Raw genomic sequence first — 14212 nt, forward strand, 5'->3', positions numbered from 1 at the left:
TGCAATGTTTACATTGAATAAGTTAAAAGAATATGAAATAACAATTTAATGATCTTCAATTTCACAGAAATATGAGACTAATGTGAATGTATTATTATTTCTCAGGTGAGTATTTTTTGGTGAAATTAGACATTAACATCCATCTCCTGCAAGATTCAAAAGTGATTAAATTTACCAGTCAAAATGTGGAGAGGAGGAACTCGGATTGCTGTATTTGTTTCTAACAAAAAAAAATAAATAAATGAGCAGAAATTGTTCTTTGTTGTCTTAAGATTAACATCACAATTATGTCTGCTGGAATGGCCTTTGATGAAAACATAAACCAGAGAGATTAACGAAGCCAATTAAGACTCCAAGCTATTTGCTTTTGGTCAGCATTAATAAATTCATGGATGACTTTTAATCTAGTTCCACAGCCAACATATTGTTGTTGGCTAAGTTTGTGGTGAGCACTGATATTTTGCTTGAAAGACTTAAATTTTAGACTGGTTTGGTTTTGCTCATTTTTAAGTGTTGGAGCATGGTTCCAAAAAATTCTTCTTAACTTCTATATTTATAGGTTTAGTGGGACTAATCACAACTTGAAGTTGATATCGTAGTTTCCAGAATTTGTCTTTTTATTCACCTTTGGAAACAAAAAAGAAGTAAAGCACATTTTAATAAAATCTCTCACAGAGAAATAACAGAAACATGGGGATGCCCACATTAATACAAAAATAAACTTTAAAAATGAATAAAAAAACATAAGTAACACATTCAAGCAATTTGCATTCTGCACAACAACACAAAATGTGTTTTAAATGTACACGTCAATAGTTGCTTATAAGATTCCTCTCAGTCTTGACTAAACTAAACTACCAGTGAAAAATAGGATATACATCATTCAGTGTGACCATGTTAAAATGTTAACAGGACTGGAAATTCATGTAGTAGAAAACTATTACAGAAGAAGAGAATAATGATTCAAAATTTGGTACCCGTAATGTGCATAAATGAGTGTTTTGGCTTTGTAACAAGATCAAGTTCTTCCTTGTGTTTAAAATTCATAGCAATGTCTATAACGACGTCTATAACAAGAAGTTAGAAGGCTGTAGAATTTTATTTAGCTGTTCAATACAATAAAAATAAGCCAGAAGGGTCAGTTAATTTAAATACATGCATTTTGATTAGCCTAACATTTTACAAAGAAGAAATTACCCAAGAATCCATCAGATTTCCTTTGTTGAATCATAAATTTGGAAACAAAGTGAGATTTCAGTTAAAGCTCTGAAAAATGGATGGGATAAAACAAGTTATTGTGCACATTCTTGATAGAATCAGCGCTAAGATTAAATATTCATTAGCTTGAATATCTTCCTCTCTTATGTGCGCATATTCTTAAAACTTACTGCCTACTTGAATGTTATGCAAGAAGCTTTTCTTTGTGAATAAACAATAGAAGTTAGCTGTTCGTCTTTATTACACTTCATGAAGAAAGTTCTTCCGAATAATAGCAGAAGTGGGCAGACAATAACAGTGAGTCATTTACAATAGAGTCGTTTTTAGCAAAGGAGAACATTTAATTTGTTGAGAGCCACTGAAGTGACTTCAAATTTGTATCTTTTAGAATGGCTATAACTTTTTTAAAATATGAAAACTTTTGTAACGGTAGTGTGTATCTTGGAAATTGTTTATGTTATTGCAATTTAGATGAGATATTAAATGTTGCAAATAAAAAAAGAAAAACTGAAAAATACTGTTTGCTGCTAGTAACATTAACTTTACATATATACTTAAAAAATGTGCTGTATGCAGCAAAAGTAGTTTTTGACCGAAACAGAAATTTCATTAATCAGAGAGTTGTATTTTCCAACATTAAAAATGGCTGAATAGGCGTTTCTTTGCTGCTGCGAAACGTGCACATCAAGCGTTCCCGTAACATCAAGGGTAGAAACATTGCTGAGCAGCGGCTAATCCAAAACCTTGAACCGAAATCCATTCTGCACTCATTAAAATCCAGGAGGAAATGTTCATAGACACTAAAGCTACTGAATCATCCCAATACTGAGGACAGTGTAACACATTTAGAAACACAACATCACAAATAACATCACCAAGTCACTCGTGTGAATGAGGATCCAGCCCCCATCAGAAAAGAAGTGAACATTATGCGAATAAACAAATAGTGAAATGCTTATCCTGCATTTCAAGTTCTGAATGTCTTGTTTAACACATTTAAAGTTGTTTTATTTGCATCCTTGCAATCAAGAAATGACCAGAAGCATAAATTCACCTATGATTAAAGTATCACATGATTTACTTGTTCAGTGCAAGACAGGGAGCAGGCAGTAACTAATCAGTTTTGTACAGAGTGGCTGTCTTATAAGAAATGTGATGAAATGATTGAAATTTAGCTACACAGTTTTTCAAACATTCTCTTCTGCTGAGAGGCAGAGTTTCTCCTGCAGGTTAAAAAAAAGTGGTACTTTATGTCCTTTTTATTTCCAAAGAGCGCAGGATCAAGTCAGTAACACTGTTCATATTTTCTAGGGATGGCGCTCATCAGTTTTTCTTGAATTAAAAGATGAACCTCTGCTGAACTACTTCCGAAGAGGTAACTGAGCAGCTTCGGACTACCTCAGTCTACTCTGACATGGTAAGACAGCATTGCTTGTTGAAGTCAAATGAATCAGAGACATCTGAACTGACATTTGCAATCTTTCTTTGATGTCCATCAGGGTGGAAAGAAAAGAAGATTGGATTGAGGAATCAGAGCTCAGCTGCAGTAGACCCCCAACCAAGATGTGTACTTGTACACAAAGCTGCCTTAATGTGGAAGTGTGACAGTAGTTCATGTATGAAGCAATATTATTTTCAGGAATGATGGGGATCTCTCCGTGAAATGATAGATTTTCTCCTAAAACATGACTTCTTCACAGCTTCCATAATCACTCTCCACCATACTCAACCCATCATAGCCGCGGTGGTTTTGCCCCGTGGGTCGTGTTTGAGGCTGGGCGGGGTTTGGGCCCGGTGGCGGGCTGGACTGTTCAGCATAGGATGGCATAGCCACACTTAAGCGCATGCTGAGTCTTTTATAGCCTGAAGAGACATTGTCGAGGCTCCGCGTGTGCTGGGTGGGATAGTAGCTGATGGCAGTGTACTCGTTCGGGCACTGAGAGCTGGGAAGAGGAAGACCGTCTGGACCCAAAAAGTCATCCAAGTTCTGATTGCTGTAACACGGAGGCAGCGGTGCCCGACGATCACAGCGATCCAGTGGGAATGGGAAGCCCCCAAAACGGGAATTTCTCCGAGAGTCCACAGTAGAGGTGGAGTAGGTGTCCTCCACAATATCAAACTGGGGGAACTCCCGGACTGTTGGCCGTCCGTAATAGTCCGGGTCTGCTGGGTAGACTGGAGACAGGAGAAGGAAAACATCACAATTTGTTTTGAAACAATCAAATACTCTTTGCAATACTTTGTCTTTGGCCTGGAATAAGAATGTGATACTTGAAGCAAAATAAATGTTGCCTTTGCTCTCTGTACAAACAAAATTAACAAAAGACGTAGAAATACGTTATGGTAAATTGCAAATTACTGTTGACCGTGTTTGAAGCACTACATAAATTAAAAGCTGATACACTCTGAATTTTCACTTACTATCATTAATAGATTAGTATTATAAAACGCCTTGTATCAGTGCGTGTGGTCCACATAGGTCTGACAAAATCGAGGCTGTGAAAATGCGCATGTTAAATTGTTCGACCACAGTTCCAATGATTGGGTTTGACAGGCAGAACGAGGAGAGGGAATATATCTAAAGAAGACTCAGCATGAAGTCCCCACATTTTACCTAAAGGCAGGCTTGGCAAAAAATCCTTCTAAGAAAAGCACCTGGAGAATCCTTCTCATCTTCTTTCAATATTATTACAATTCAGCTGGAAACCTCAGCATAGACACCTTCAGCTTTTTATATGAATTTGTGTCTTTTTTGATGTGGATAAGCCACACAGAAGTCACTGCAGGCCAAGTCCATCAACAGGAACAACATATTTTGGGATAAAGAAAAGTTTCAAAGCGTTCCTTCAAAATATACTGCCAACAGCAGAAGTTTGAAATTGTTTCTTTTAAACAAGAGAGAGCTGTGCTTGAATCCTATTTTAGTTATTTCCATTAAATAACCTCTTATAACATATGTTGATATTTTCCTCAAATTGAAATGGGTTTAGATTTCCAAGCAAGTTTTTTTTGTTATATTGTTAATATGTAGAAATCTTATGTTTTCAATAACTGTTGCTGCAGTTTTTTCTTGAAAAATAGCAATCCTGACTGACCAGCTCAAGGATCCAGACTGAGCTATGGGACCAACATCAGACCTTTACAGGTCTGATGTTGTTTTTGAAGGATTGCAGCTTGAATTTTGAATTCAAAGATAATTCAATTCTATTTTGTGTAAGAACTAAAAGTAACAAATATCTTGGTTTTTAGAGAATTATTTAATCTCTTCTTCATTAAATAAATTAAACCATTTTTGTTTATATGATTACCATAAAGCACTTAGCAAAAGAAAAATTGGCAATCTTATATGTTAATTAGCTCTAATACTATACTGATCACATCGACTAGATCCACCATTTTTATTCCCTGACTGAATTTGTTCAAATCCAGATAACTAAAGTTAACATGTGATTTGTTGCCCTACCATCCAAGCCTGCTGATCTGTATAAATGTTTAAAACAAACCACTACACACCTTCGTAGTCCATGTCCCAGTGGCCCTTCCTGATGGAGTCATTGTCAGAGCTTGATGGCGGCCTGACAGGAAGGTTGGGGGCCACGCTGCACACAACCGGCCTCTGCGCCTTTGGGGATCCACTTCCTGCTGAACCAATTTGGCTGCGGGGCCTCAGGGATCTGAATGGTGTGTGGTGGTCCAGGTTGTTGGTGGCGTTGACCAGGGAGCTCATCTCGGTGGAGTTGACATCTTGGCATTCTGCCTTCAGGCTCTTAGCCAGACTGGGCTGGAAGTACCTGTTGGGATCAACAAAGGTGGTTTTAGTGAAGTTTAACACTGTTAGCAAGTATTTCTGTGTTGATGATTAAACATGCATTTGTTTGATGCTGGTCAAGTATTCACTAGATGAACTTTTTGTGACTTAGTTTCTCTTTGCTTGGAAAAATAGGATCATTCCTCTCCTAAAAGTTCATGGATATAAAAGTCTACCAGTCTACCTGGTTATTTAGCAATAACCTTTTGTAGATTATGTTGCAAATGAAGTTGTCAATAATGTCTATTGGACAATGTCAAGTTTGCAGTTTTCTCCATAATTATGTATCCCATAACATAAACTTCCTGGAAACAACCATAAGTAAAATTTTTGTTTATTTTCAGAAAAACTGAATTTTGGATTTTGCTATAAGTCCTAATAATCAAAAGTGACAAAAAGAAAACCCCACAAAAAACTGGGATATATCAGAGTGCAATGAATCAGCTTAACTTTCAGTTTAACTTTGAATTACTGAAACAGCTTTCTGATGAAATTTATATTAAATTAATTAAGCATGTGCAATAGGAAATAAAACAACACCTTTTTAAGGAAAAGAGAAATATAATCCTCACCCATTGGAGTCCTGGACACAAACAGGTTTTCTCTTCTTCTTCTGAACATAACATTTCCTGACGCAAACAAAGACTCCAACCAGGAAGACGATTCCCAGCACAACGACACAGATCTGTATGATTTCCAAGTAGCCAATTTCTTGAGACACCTGGCACAGGATGAGAGAGGAGGAGTCAGACTTACAGTGGAGGAGGAATTACAATAATTGGTATTATTGTACCAATTACTGTATTTGGTACAATTATTATGTAAAGTTTCCATAAAACTGACCACTGGCAGCGGGGCACAGTAGATCAAACCATCGGTGACTTTACAGTCATAAGCTCCAGGACAGGAATTAGGCTGGCAGACCTCAATCTCGTTGTGGCATCTAAAAAATGAAGAGAACGTAGATTCACTAAAAAACGGAGAGAGGGATACAAGCTTGTACGAGTCTGGAGCATGTTTACTGTACTTGTTGTCCTACATAGTGGAATAAAAAGGCTTCTGAACTTTTTTAGGGTCAGTTGTATTCAATTTAAGCATTTAAATTTACCACAGTTTAGAAGACTGCATCAACACTGAAAGACATGTTGATTTATGCAGCACCTAAATACACAAATCCTTAAATACCCCTCACAGTTTGACTCTCCATAACATTCAGTTAGAGACATTTGGACAAACTCAAGTTTACTTTCTTGTTTTATATGGTATTTATAGCAGAAACTTGAATCACGTCAACATTAAGAATTTGTTTTTTCTTTTAGAATATGAACATAATAATATATCTAACCCTTTTCTATTTTTTTATATTATTATGAAGTATAGTTAAAAACATAGGAGGCACGTTAATGGACCAAAAATTCCTTTAACTTGTTAGTTTGCTAATAAGAAATAGCCCAAAGGCTGTTTTTAAATAAGGAATTATTAATTTAGAATTAAACACAAATCCCTTGATAACAACACTCTTGTATTTTGCAAGCTTTCTGGACGAAAACCAAGTCTTTTCTCTTTAAACTGTTCAAATGTTTTAATTAAATCCAACACCCAGGGGCCAGTGAGACTCTGAACAAGAATGCTAAAGCAAAGAGTGGCACAAAGCCTTTACACCTTGGCCAGGGAGTAAAGGTTATACTTGGCTAATGACACTAAAAGCTTTACTGCAGCCCTTCATCTTCCTGGTCCAGGCAAGAAATACACCCCCAGGACTGTCAGCGCTCTGACTGCTGAGTGGACCGTCTTACTACAAAACCTATCATTTTACTTTGCATAAAACAGCCTGGTGCTTGGTTTAACACACACATTTCCCAAATGCAAAATTTACTTGATGTGATACACTAAAATCTTGTTAAGCAACTCTTTAATTTGATTAAATAAAAATAAAACATTTATTCAGTTTATCTGCAGAGAATTTGGTTTGTAAATAGGGTTCTTGACACAGTTGATTTTTGTCCTTTCTGACCTTACATGAATGGACATCTGTTGTCTGTAATTTATCTTCATGTGTTGTTGTGCATTTAACTGAGTGACTTTTATTATGACAGGTACCAGTGTGATAAAAACATCTTCACAATCACAAAAAAACCCTCCCAATTCCTGCAATTACAACCCACAGTCATTTTTCACTCGTTCAGTCGAAACGCTACCTGCAACGTGGATTGCTCTAAATAACCGTGAGGAGCAAAGCAATTCCACAGATGGACTTAATGAAAGAAAGAATATGCAAATGCCTCAGTAATTCTGTTTGACGTCCGCTGGTGATGTGAAAGGAATGCAAGTTTCTAGTGCTGAGTGGATGTTGTTTGTGTGCAGTGTGTTTGCTCATCAAAATTTGGAAGTCCAATTGAATACACATATAAATTCAGGGCTGTGTGCGTCGTTTCTCGAAAGACAAACTTTGAAGCTGTTCTTGATAATTTGGTTTGTGGGCTTTTTTCTATTTCATTATTTTTTGTGGCCTTGCTGGACCCATGCGATTACGTCTGAGTATGTAATTACAATTTTTGGTGTGAATGCTCTCTTATTGCAGCTCCTCTTGTTTATTTGTTGAGTTGCAACTACTCGTAATATGTTTTACAATGGATAGATTGTAGAAAGGTCTTCTTGGTGTGCTTTAATGTTAATCTCCTCCCAAGAGGTTGCAAACATAATCATGTCTTAATGATAATTAGTGGGGAATGACTGATTGGCTTTTACTCAAAAAAATCTTCCAGCCTTTATGTAAAATCTAAAACAGTACAAGAAAGCAATGTTTTCAAATAGAGAAATAAAAAAAAATGTGACAAGTGTGTCTACCTTGCTTCGATGTTGTCCAGAGAGCAGTTACATATGTAACCTGGAGCCTTTGGTATGCATACCCTGCCGTTGGTACATGGCTGCGAAATGCACGGGTTGATGGCCAGCTCGCAGCGGTCGCCGTGGAAAATTCCTGCACACGTGCAGTGGGGCTCTGCAGAATAAATAAAATGCACTTAGACAACTGAGACAAGAGCGACTGATCAAAGCCGCATCGAGCGTCCCCAACAGGCAGGAATTAATCACAGCAAAGGTCAACGTGATCCAGCCTGATAACGCAGTAGTGTGTTTGATATTTACAAGGGAAAACACAGTCGTCAAAGTAAGTCATTGGCCGTTAACATGAAGAGTTCTAAATGTTCTCAATTACAAATACTAATAGTAATAAAAATATTACCAAGTATTTTTATATACAGAAAAAATCAACAAAAAAATAGAGGAAAACTGTAAAGAAAATCTTCAATGCTTTGAAACTTGTATAAGTTAGGTAAACCAAAAGAAACCTTAAACACAGAATCATAAACTGAAGGGACAACTAAATACAACATAAAATTTTATGAAAAACCAGTGTCACAATAGAAACTTCAGGAACCCAAAATACTGACTGAAGTAAAAATGGTAGTGAAACTTAAATAGCTTGGCTGGATTTTATCACTCAAAAGTCAAACCAATGAGTCAAATCTCTCTGTGTGGAGAGATTTGATGCATTTTAAACTGATGAAAAACTGATTTAAAATGTGATATAGAAAAACCTTTTTGTGGTGGTGTGACAGTCCTCCATGCTAAAACTATTATGTCTTATTAGTGTATATCAATGTTATATCATTGTCTGATCATTAATTTTTGTAATATCAATATTGCAAAAGACTGCATGGAATTCAATAATTGTTGACTATTCATGACACTATTACGTTAGCAGGTGGGAGAGAAGGGATGAAAATGCATATTTATTGCACCTGTAGTCATCAATGTAATATTTAACAATGCTGAAATGATTTCCTAACATTATTATCATCTATTCATCTAATCTTTGCATGAGCAGTGAGGCACTACATGGACAGGTCACCAGACTATCTGGAGACCTTACAGTGAGGCAACCGTATGATCCCCATTACCTGCCATTATATCATTTTGAAGTATTCAGCAGCCACTTGGTAACTTGTGTTGTTTTCTTAACCATGAACTAAAAAAGGCCTGAAGTAGAAAAAATAATCTGATCTGTATTTTATTTTATTCCCAGCTGTTTTACGCAAAGTAAGCTGCAGTAAAACAAAACAAACCTTGAAGTCTGTGTTGTGCTTAACATCTGTCTGATGGCATTGCCCTTACCTTGAAGCATCTTTAGGGAAATATACACAGCTTTAGATAGTGGTTGTTTCTTACTGCAGCTCTGCTTTTGTAACTGAAACATGACTAAAAGATGAGTTGACACGATGATGTATAAAATCCTGAGGAAACAGTAACCTTTCATCCAGTGTCCACAGAGGCCATTTGCATATTGTAAATGAAAACAATAAAACATAATGTAGTTATGAGCTTTTAAAAGTAACCTAAGCAAAGAAATATCATTGTGGGCATAAGATTATTGGTAACAACTGTACAGGGTTTATGTTCATGTAATTTTTCTAAAGCAAAGAAACCTGCATCAATAGCAACCTTATGTTCTGTTTCATATCTAAGCTGTATAAGAAAGATTAGATGTGATGCTACAATTTCACAGTGAAGCTCATCAGAATAATTTTAAAAGATCCTTTTATGTTAAATTCACTTGTGCTTCTCAGCTGCTGTTTGGGTAAAGAATAAATCAAGCAGATAGAAACAGGCTGTCAGAAATGCAACCTTTCAGAGACTGAATTTATTAGTACGATCTACCTAATTCGTAATAACATGTCACAAAAAGGTATGTTGTATTGCACACAACGTGCAATACATTGATGTAGTCTTTTACACTGATAGGACAATATTTCTGACTGTGTGAAGATCCATGCTCTCTCCAGCCTGTTGACACTGCACAGCTGCTAAACTACAGAATCACATCTGCAGATATGCTGGAAAACCCAAGATTAAACATTCATCTTAAAATGAACCTGAAATCTTTTGGAAAGAAACAACTTAACTGCTCTAAACACAGCCGTCTATCATGACGAATGTCTTCCAAAAGGACTAAAAAGTTCACACAATTGCTTGTCTGCAGAACTTTTTGTACTCTATTACTTATTTTGACAACACAGACCTAAGGGAAGATGTGGCGGTTTAACAATTTACATGAATGCAGCCAAGTCAATTGCTCACTGTTGACTTGTAGGTTATAGGGCTATGCATTACATTCTCCTTTGTAGTACAATTTCTTTTTTTTGGATGTGACACAACCCTTTTACATTACTTTTCCAAGACACATCTAATAGGCTTCATAAATAAAAAACATTAAAAGATAAAAAAAAGTTTGAAGCATAAAACATTTATGCAGGAATAATGAAAGGCTTTCTGTATAAATCTGTGTTTTGTAGTTATTTTGTTTCCTGCTCATTTGTTGATGTTCCTGGAACAACATAGAGAGTTGCAAGACAAACTTCTTCTGTTGCTACTTTCAATGTTAATAGTAGTCAAACCAAAGTTAAGCTGAGTAAATTCATAAAGCACTTTTCAAATAATGATTTAATTTATCAAGAAAACAAATCACATAAAAATCTCTAAAAGACCTCTCTTATCTCAGTTAAGACTAGTTTTTGCAATTCCTTGGAAAAGGGATATTAAGACTACTAAATCTCCTAAAAATATCCCAATAATTTTCAAGATATTTTAGAAAAATGTCCTGTGAACTTACAAGACAAACGTGAAACAACTTGGAAGGTGTGTGTCCTGCTAAGCTAACACAGCAATGAAGTTTCATTGAAATAAATTATAGAATCATTAATGTATAAAAAAATATCTAAATGAAAATGATAGAGAATGTATGACAGGGGTGTCAAAGTCAAATGGACGGAGGGCCAAATAAAAAATTTAGCTACAAGCCGAGGGCCGGACTGATCGAATGTTCATTGAAATTTTTTTAAATGACGCATATAGTCTAGTGAACCTAATTGAACCTACTGAAAACCTAACAAATATATTCCAATATGATCAGATAAATAAAGCAATATTTTCTTATGGCTCTGTCAGTAATCTTTAATTTTCAACAGACACAACTGAAATATTTTTAAAATATAATTGGATTGAAATACAATAAAATAAAGTGCAAAACTCTATTAATCAAAAACAACGCTTTCATCAAGGAGAAGTAATATGCAGTGAAAACAAATATTAAACTTTAACTTTTAAACTTGAACTGAGTAAAACCTCTAAATATAAACTCTAAACCTTGTTTGAAACCCCCGGTTCTCAGTGTCCACCTTACTTTTTGCCATTTTTGATGGGTATCTGAAAGTTAATTTTACAGCTATGCTGACGACTGCTGTGATAATAACCCTTCTAGACCGGACGTGTCGCCGGCGACACATCTAAATTTGCAGTACCGTAATTCCGCCACACGTAGCGCTAAGTGGAAAAATTCCAACGGTTTCTGAAAGGGGAGACGTTGCACTTTCCAGCAAGTATCGGGTTAATACGGTAACTTCGCAGCTGCAGCTGCAGAGAGTGTAATTAATCCGGGGGGCACTCGTTTAATAGACGGTATATTTCGGCAATAACTTGGTGGATATTGAAAGTTCCGGTTGTTATGGATACATGGGTAAGTACATCATCTCACAGAACATTTAAAGAACTATTTACAGTTCAAATAAGGAAGATATTTTTTTTCAGACGGGGTGCCGGCTTGCTGCGGTCTGCGGGCCGGTTCTAATAATAAATCAAGATCATCCCAGGGGCCGTAAAAAATCTTCTCGCGGGCCGGATGTGGCCCGCGGGCCTTGACTCTGACATATGTGATGTATGACTATTAGTTTGTGGAATTAAAGTCAATCACACTCATGTTATGCAGCAGGACAATAATCCAAAACATGCAGGCAAGTCCACATCCAAGAATTGTTTACCTAGCTCCATCCAGAAATAAATAAATAAATAAATAAATAAATAAATAAATAAATAAATAAATAAATAAATAAATAAATAAATAAATAAATAAATAAATAAATAAATAAATACAAGTATTAGAGAGGCCTCATTAAGCTCTGGCCTTCTATCCACCTTCTATCCAATTAAGATGCTGTGAAATGACTAAAAAGTGTTTTTTTTCTACTTCTGCCTTCTGATCTGAAACATTTAAATCAAAAAGCAAATTATTTTAATAGCACACAGGATCAGCCTGTCATATAACTGTTTAGCATCCCTAACTTGTTTAAGAAAAACCATTTAATGTCTGTTGGATTGTGTTCCACAGTAATTGACTTCACATTGTGCAGAAGGTCTAAAAAACACAATATGCAGTAAAATGGCCTGGAAATTATTCAAAATTAGGGAACTCTTTGATCAATAACTTAATAAGATAAGGCTATTTCACACTCTTTGTTTGCAGCCTTATTGGAGCACAGGACTTGTACCTGTCCTTGTAGTGACATCTTTATTTAATTTAATCTTATTAAACTAACTTACCAACTACATTTTAGGCTCCTATTCTTCCAACCTAGAAAACAAATTAGACCAGAGGATACTTACTTATACTTATCTACCAACCCTGAAGAGGAGTATCTAGTTTATTTACTTTGGATCAACATTATTAGCTTTCTCTTCTTTTGCTCTTTCTTTTGGTTTGTTATTTTGTCTGTATTTCCTTTTAAGTCCTCAAAAGCATTTTGTATTTCCTTGTTGCTGAAAATGTGCTATATAAATAAAATTACCTTTTACCTTTATTACAGGTCTAACTATGTTCCAGTTTCTGATGCTTGATAACAGTTTCTAATAGATATTTTTAATGAGTAGATAGAGTCATAGTGTTCCTGAACCATATGGGTCATAGAGTAAAACATCCCTTTTACCATCTGCTGCTTTGATGTATAATAATCCAGCTGGTCTAAAGACGGGAAACTCTATCATTATGTGCTCGTTCTGTACATTTGTTAGATATTTCTCTACTTTGTCTCTCTGTGATCTTTAAAACACATAAAACTACAACTATTTTAAAGTCAACTACATCTTATTAAAAACTCATATGCTCATCCTTTCCCTCTAATGGACTGAATGTACTGAATTTAAAGGAGGATGCTTAAAGCTCACGATATCAATCATATATATTTGACCTAATTTACATAACTACTTCATGCTGATCAAACATCATTCAGCAATTTGCTTTTGAACCTACTTGGAATGAAACATGGCTCACTACAATCATGACAACAAACTGAAACATCTAAGAAACTCGTTTAAGTGTCTTTAGTTGGAAAAATTTTAGTGTCACACTTTTTGCAATTATCAAAATGTTGTGCATGTTATGCATTCATCTATGCTGCTACCAGTAAAAAGCTATATTTGGTTAAAAAAAACAAAAAAAAAACAACAACAACAAAAAAAGAGCAACAACAAAACAACTTTTTAGCTTGTGTGTGAGATATTTACCATCCAAGTGATTTTAAGGAAAGCCAGGCTCATTTACTCACCTCCAGCAGCATTCTCCTGGCAGACGCCTCCATTCTTACATGGTTCGTTGTCACAGCCTCCTGCGTTGTTGCAGCACTGATACACCCCATACACCCTCCTGCTTCCTGACCCTGTCAATTCTGCTTCATCACCCACTACAATTGGCTCCTTGTTGAGCTCCAGGCCCTCCAGACAGCCAGTGAAATGATGTGGGTCCAGGCTCAAATCTTGAGCAGAGTCTTGAGGTAGAGGAGCAAACAGTAAAGTGCCATGGGAGTGCATCATTCGGCACGGCTCTGCCAGGCTGATGGAAGCTGGGTGCTGCTGGTCTAGAGTCAGCTTCAGGGAGCTGGAGTTGACCTCCAGCAGGACGCTGTGCCAGCGGCCGTCAGACACCAGATGGGATCTGACCAGCAGTGTGCTGGGGGATTGGTTTCCACATCTGTATCTGAAGTGGAGTTCCCCTTTGGTCAGCTAGGGAAGTAAAACAAACAAACAAACAAAAAAACAAATAGGATAATTGAAATTCAGGCTTCAGAAGTTCATAAAATTGAATAAAGAATAATAAAAAAAATGCAAATCAGAGTTTTAGGCACATTATGATTATGAAGAACAGTTAATTTTCTGTCATTTAAGGATGTAATATGTCTTAAATCAGAGAATGTCTCAAAGAAGTTAATTGCTGCCTCATAATTGGCAAATGTATTGCGGTATGTTTTTTATGGTGTAAAGCACTTTGAAACTACTTGTTGCTCAAATGTGTTATACAAA

General features: G+C 36.1%; 1 protein-coding gene across 1 annotated transcript in view; it reads right to left on the reverse strand.

Moving 5' to 3' along the window:
* Positions 1–600: 600 nt before the first annotated feature.
* Positions 601–14212, reverse strand: part of fat2 (FAT atypical cadherin 2) — a 95318-nt gene continuing 81706 nt past the window's right edge. Inside the window, exons 24-29 of the mRNA XM_044126708.1 lie at positions 13462–13915; positions 7874–8027; positions 5870–5969; positions 5599–5747; positions 4732–5009; positions 601–3393 (exon numbers count right to left, since the gene is read on the reverse strand). Coding sequence (XP_043982643.1) covers positions 2897–3393; positions 4732–5009; positions 5599–5747; positions 5870–5969; positions 7874–8027; positions 13462–13915 — 1632 coding nt within the window. The 3' untranslated portion in view covers positions 601–2896. The remainder of the gene's footprint in view (positions 3394–4731; positions 5010–5598; positions 5748–5869; positions 5970–7873; positions 8028–13461; positions 13916–14212) is intronic.

This window comes from Gambusia affinis, linkage group LG09 (assembly GCF_019740435.1).
Source record: "Gambusia affinis linkage group LG09, SWU_Gaff_1.0, whole genome shotgun sequence".
In the NCBI taxonomy this organism is placed as follows: Eukaryota; Metazoa; Chordata; class Actinopteri; order Cyprinodontiformes; family Poeciliidae; genus Gambusia; species Gambusia affinis.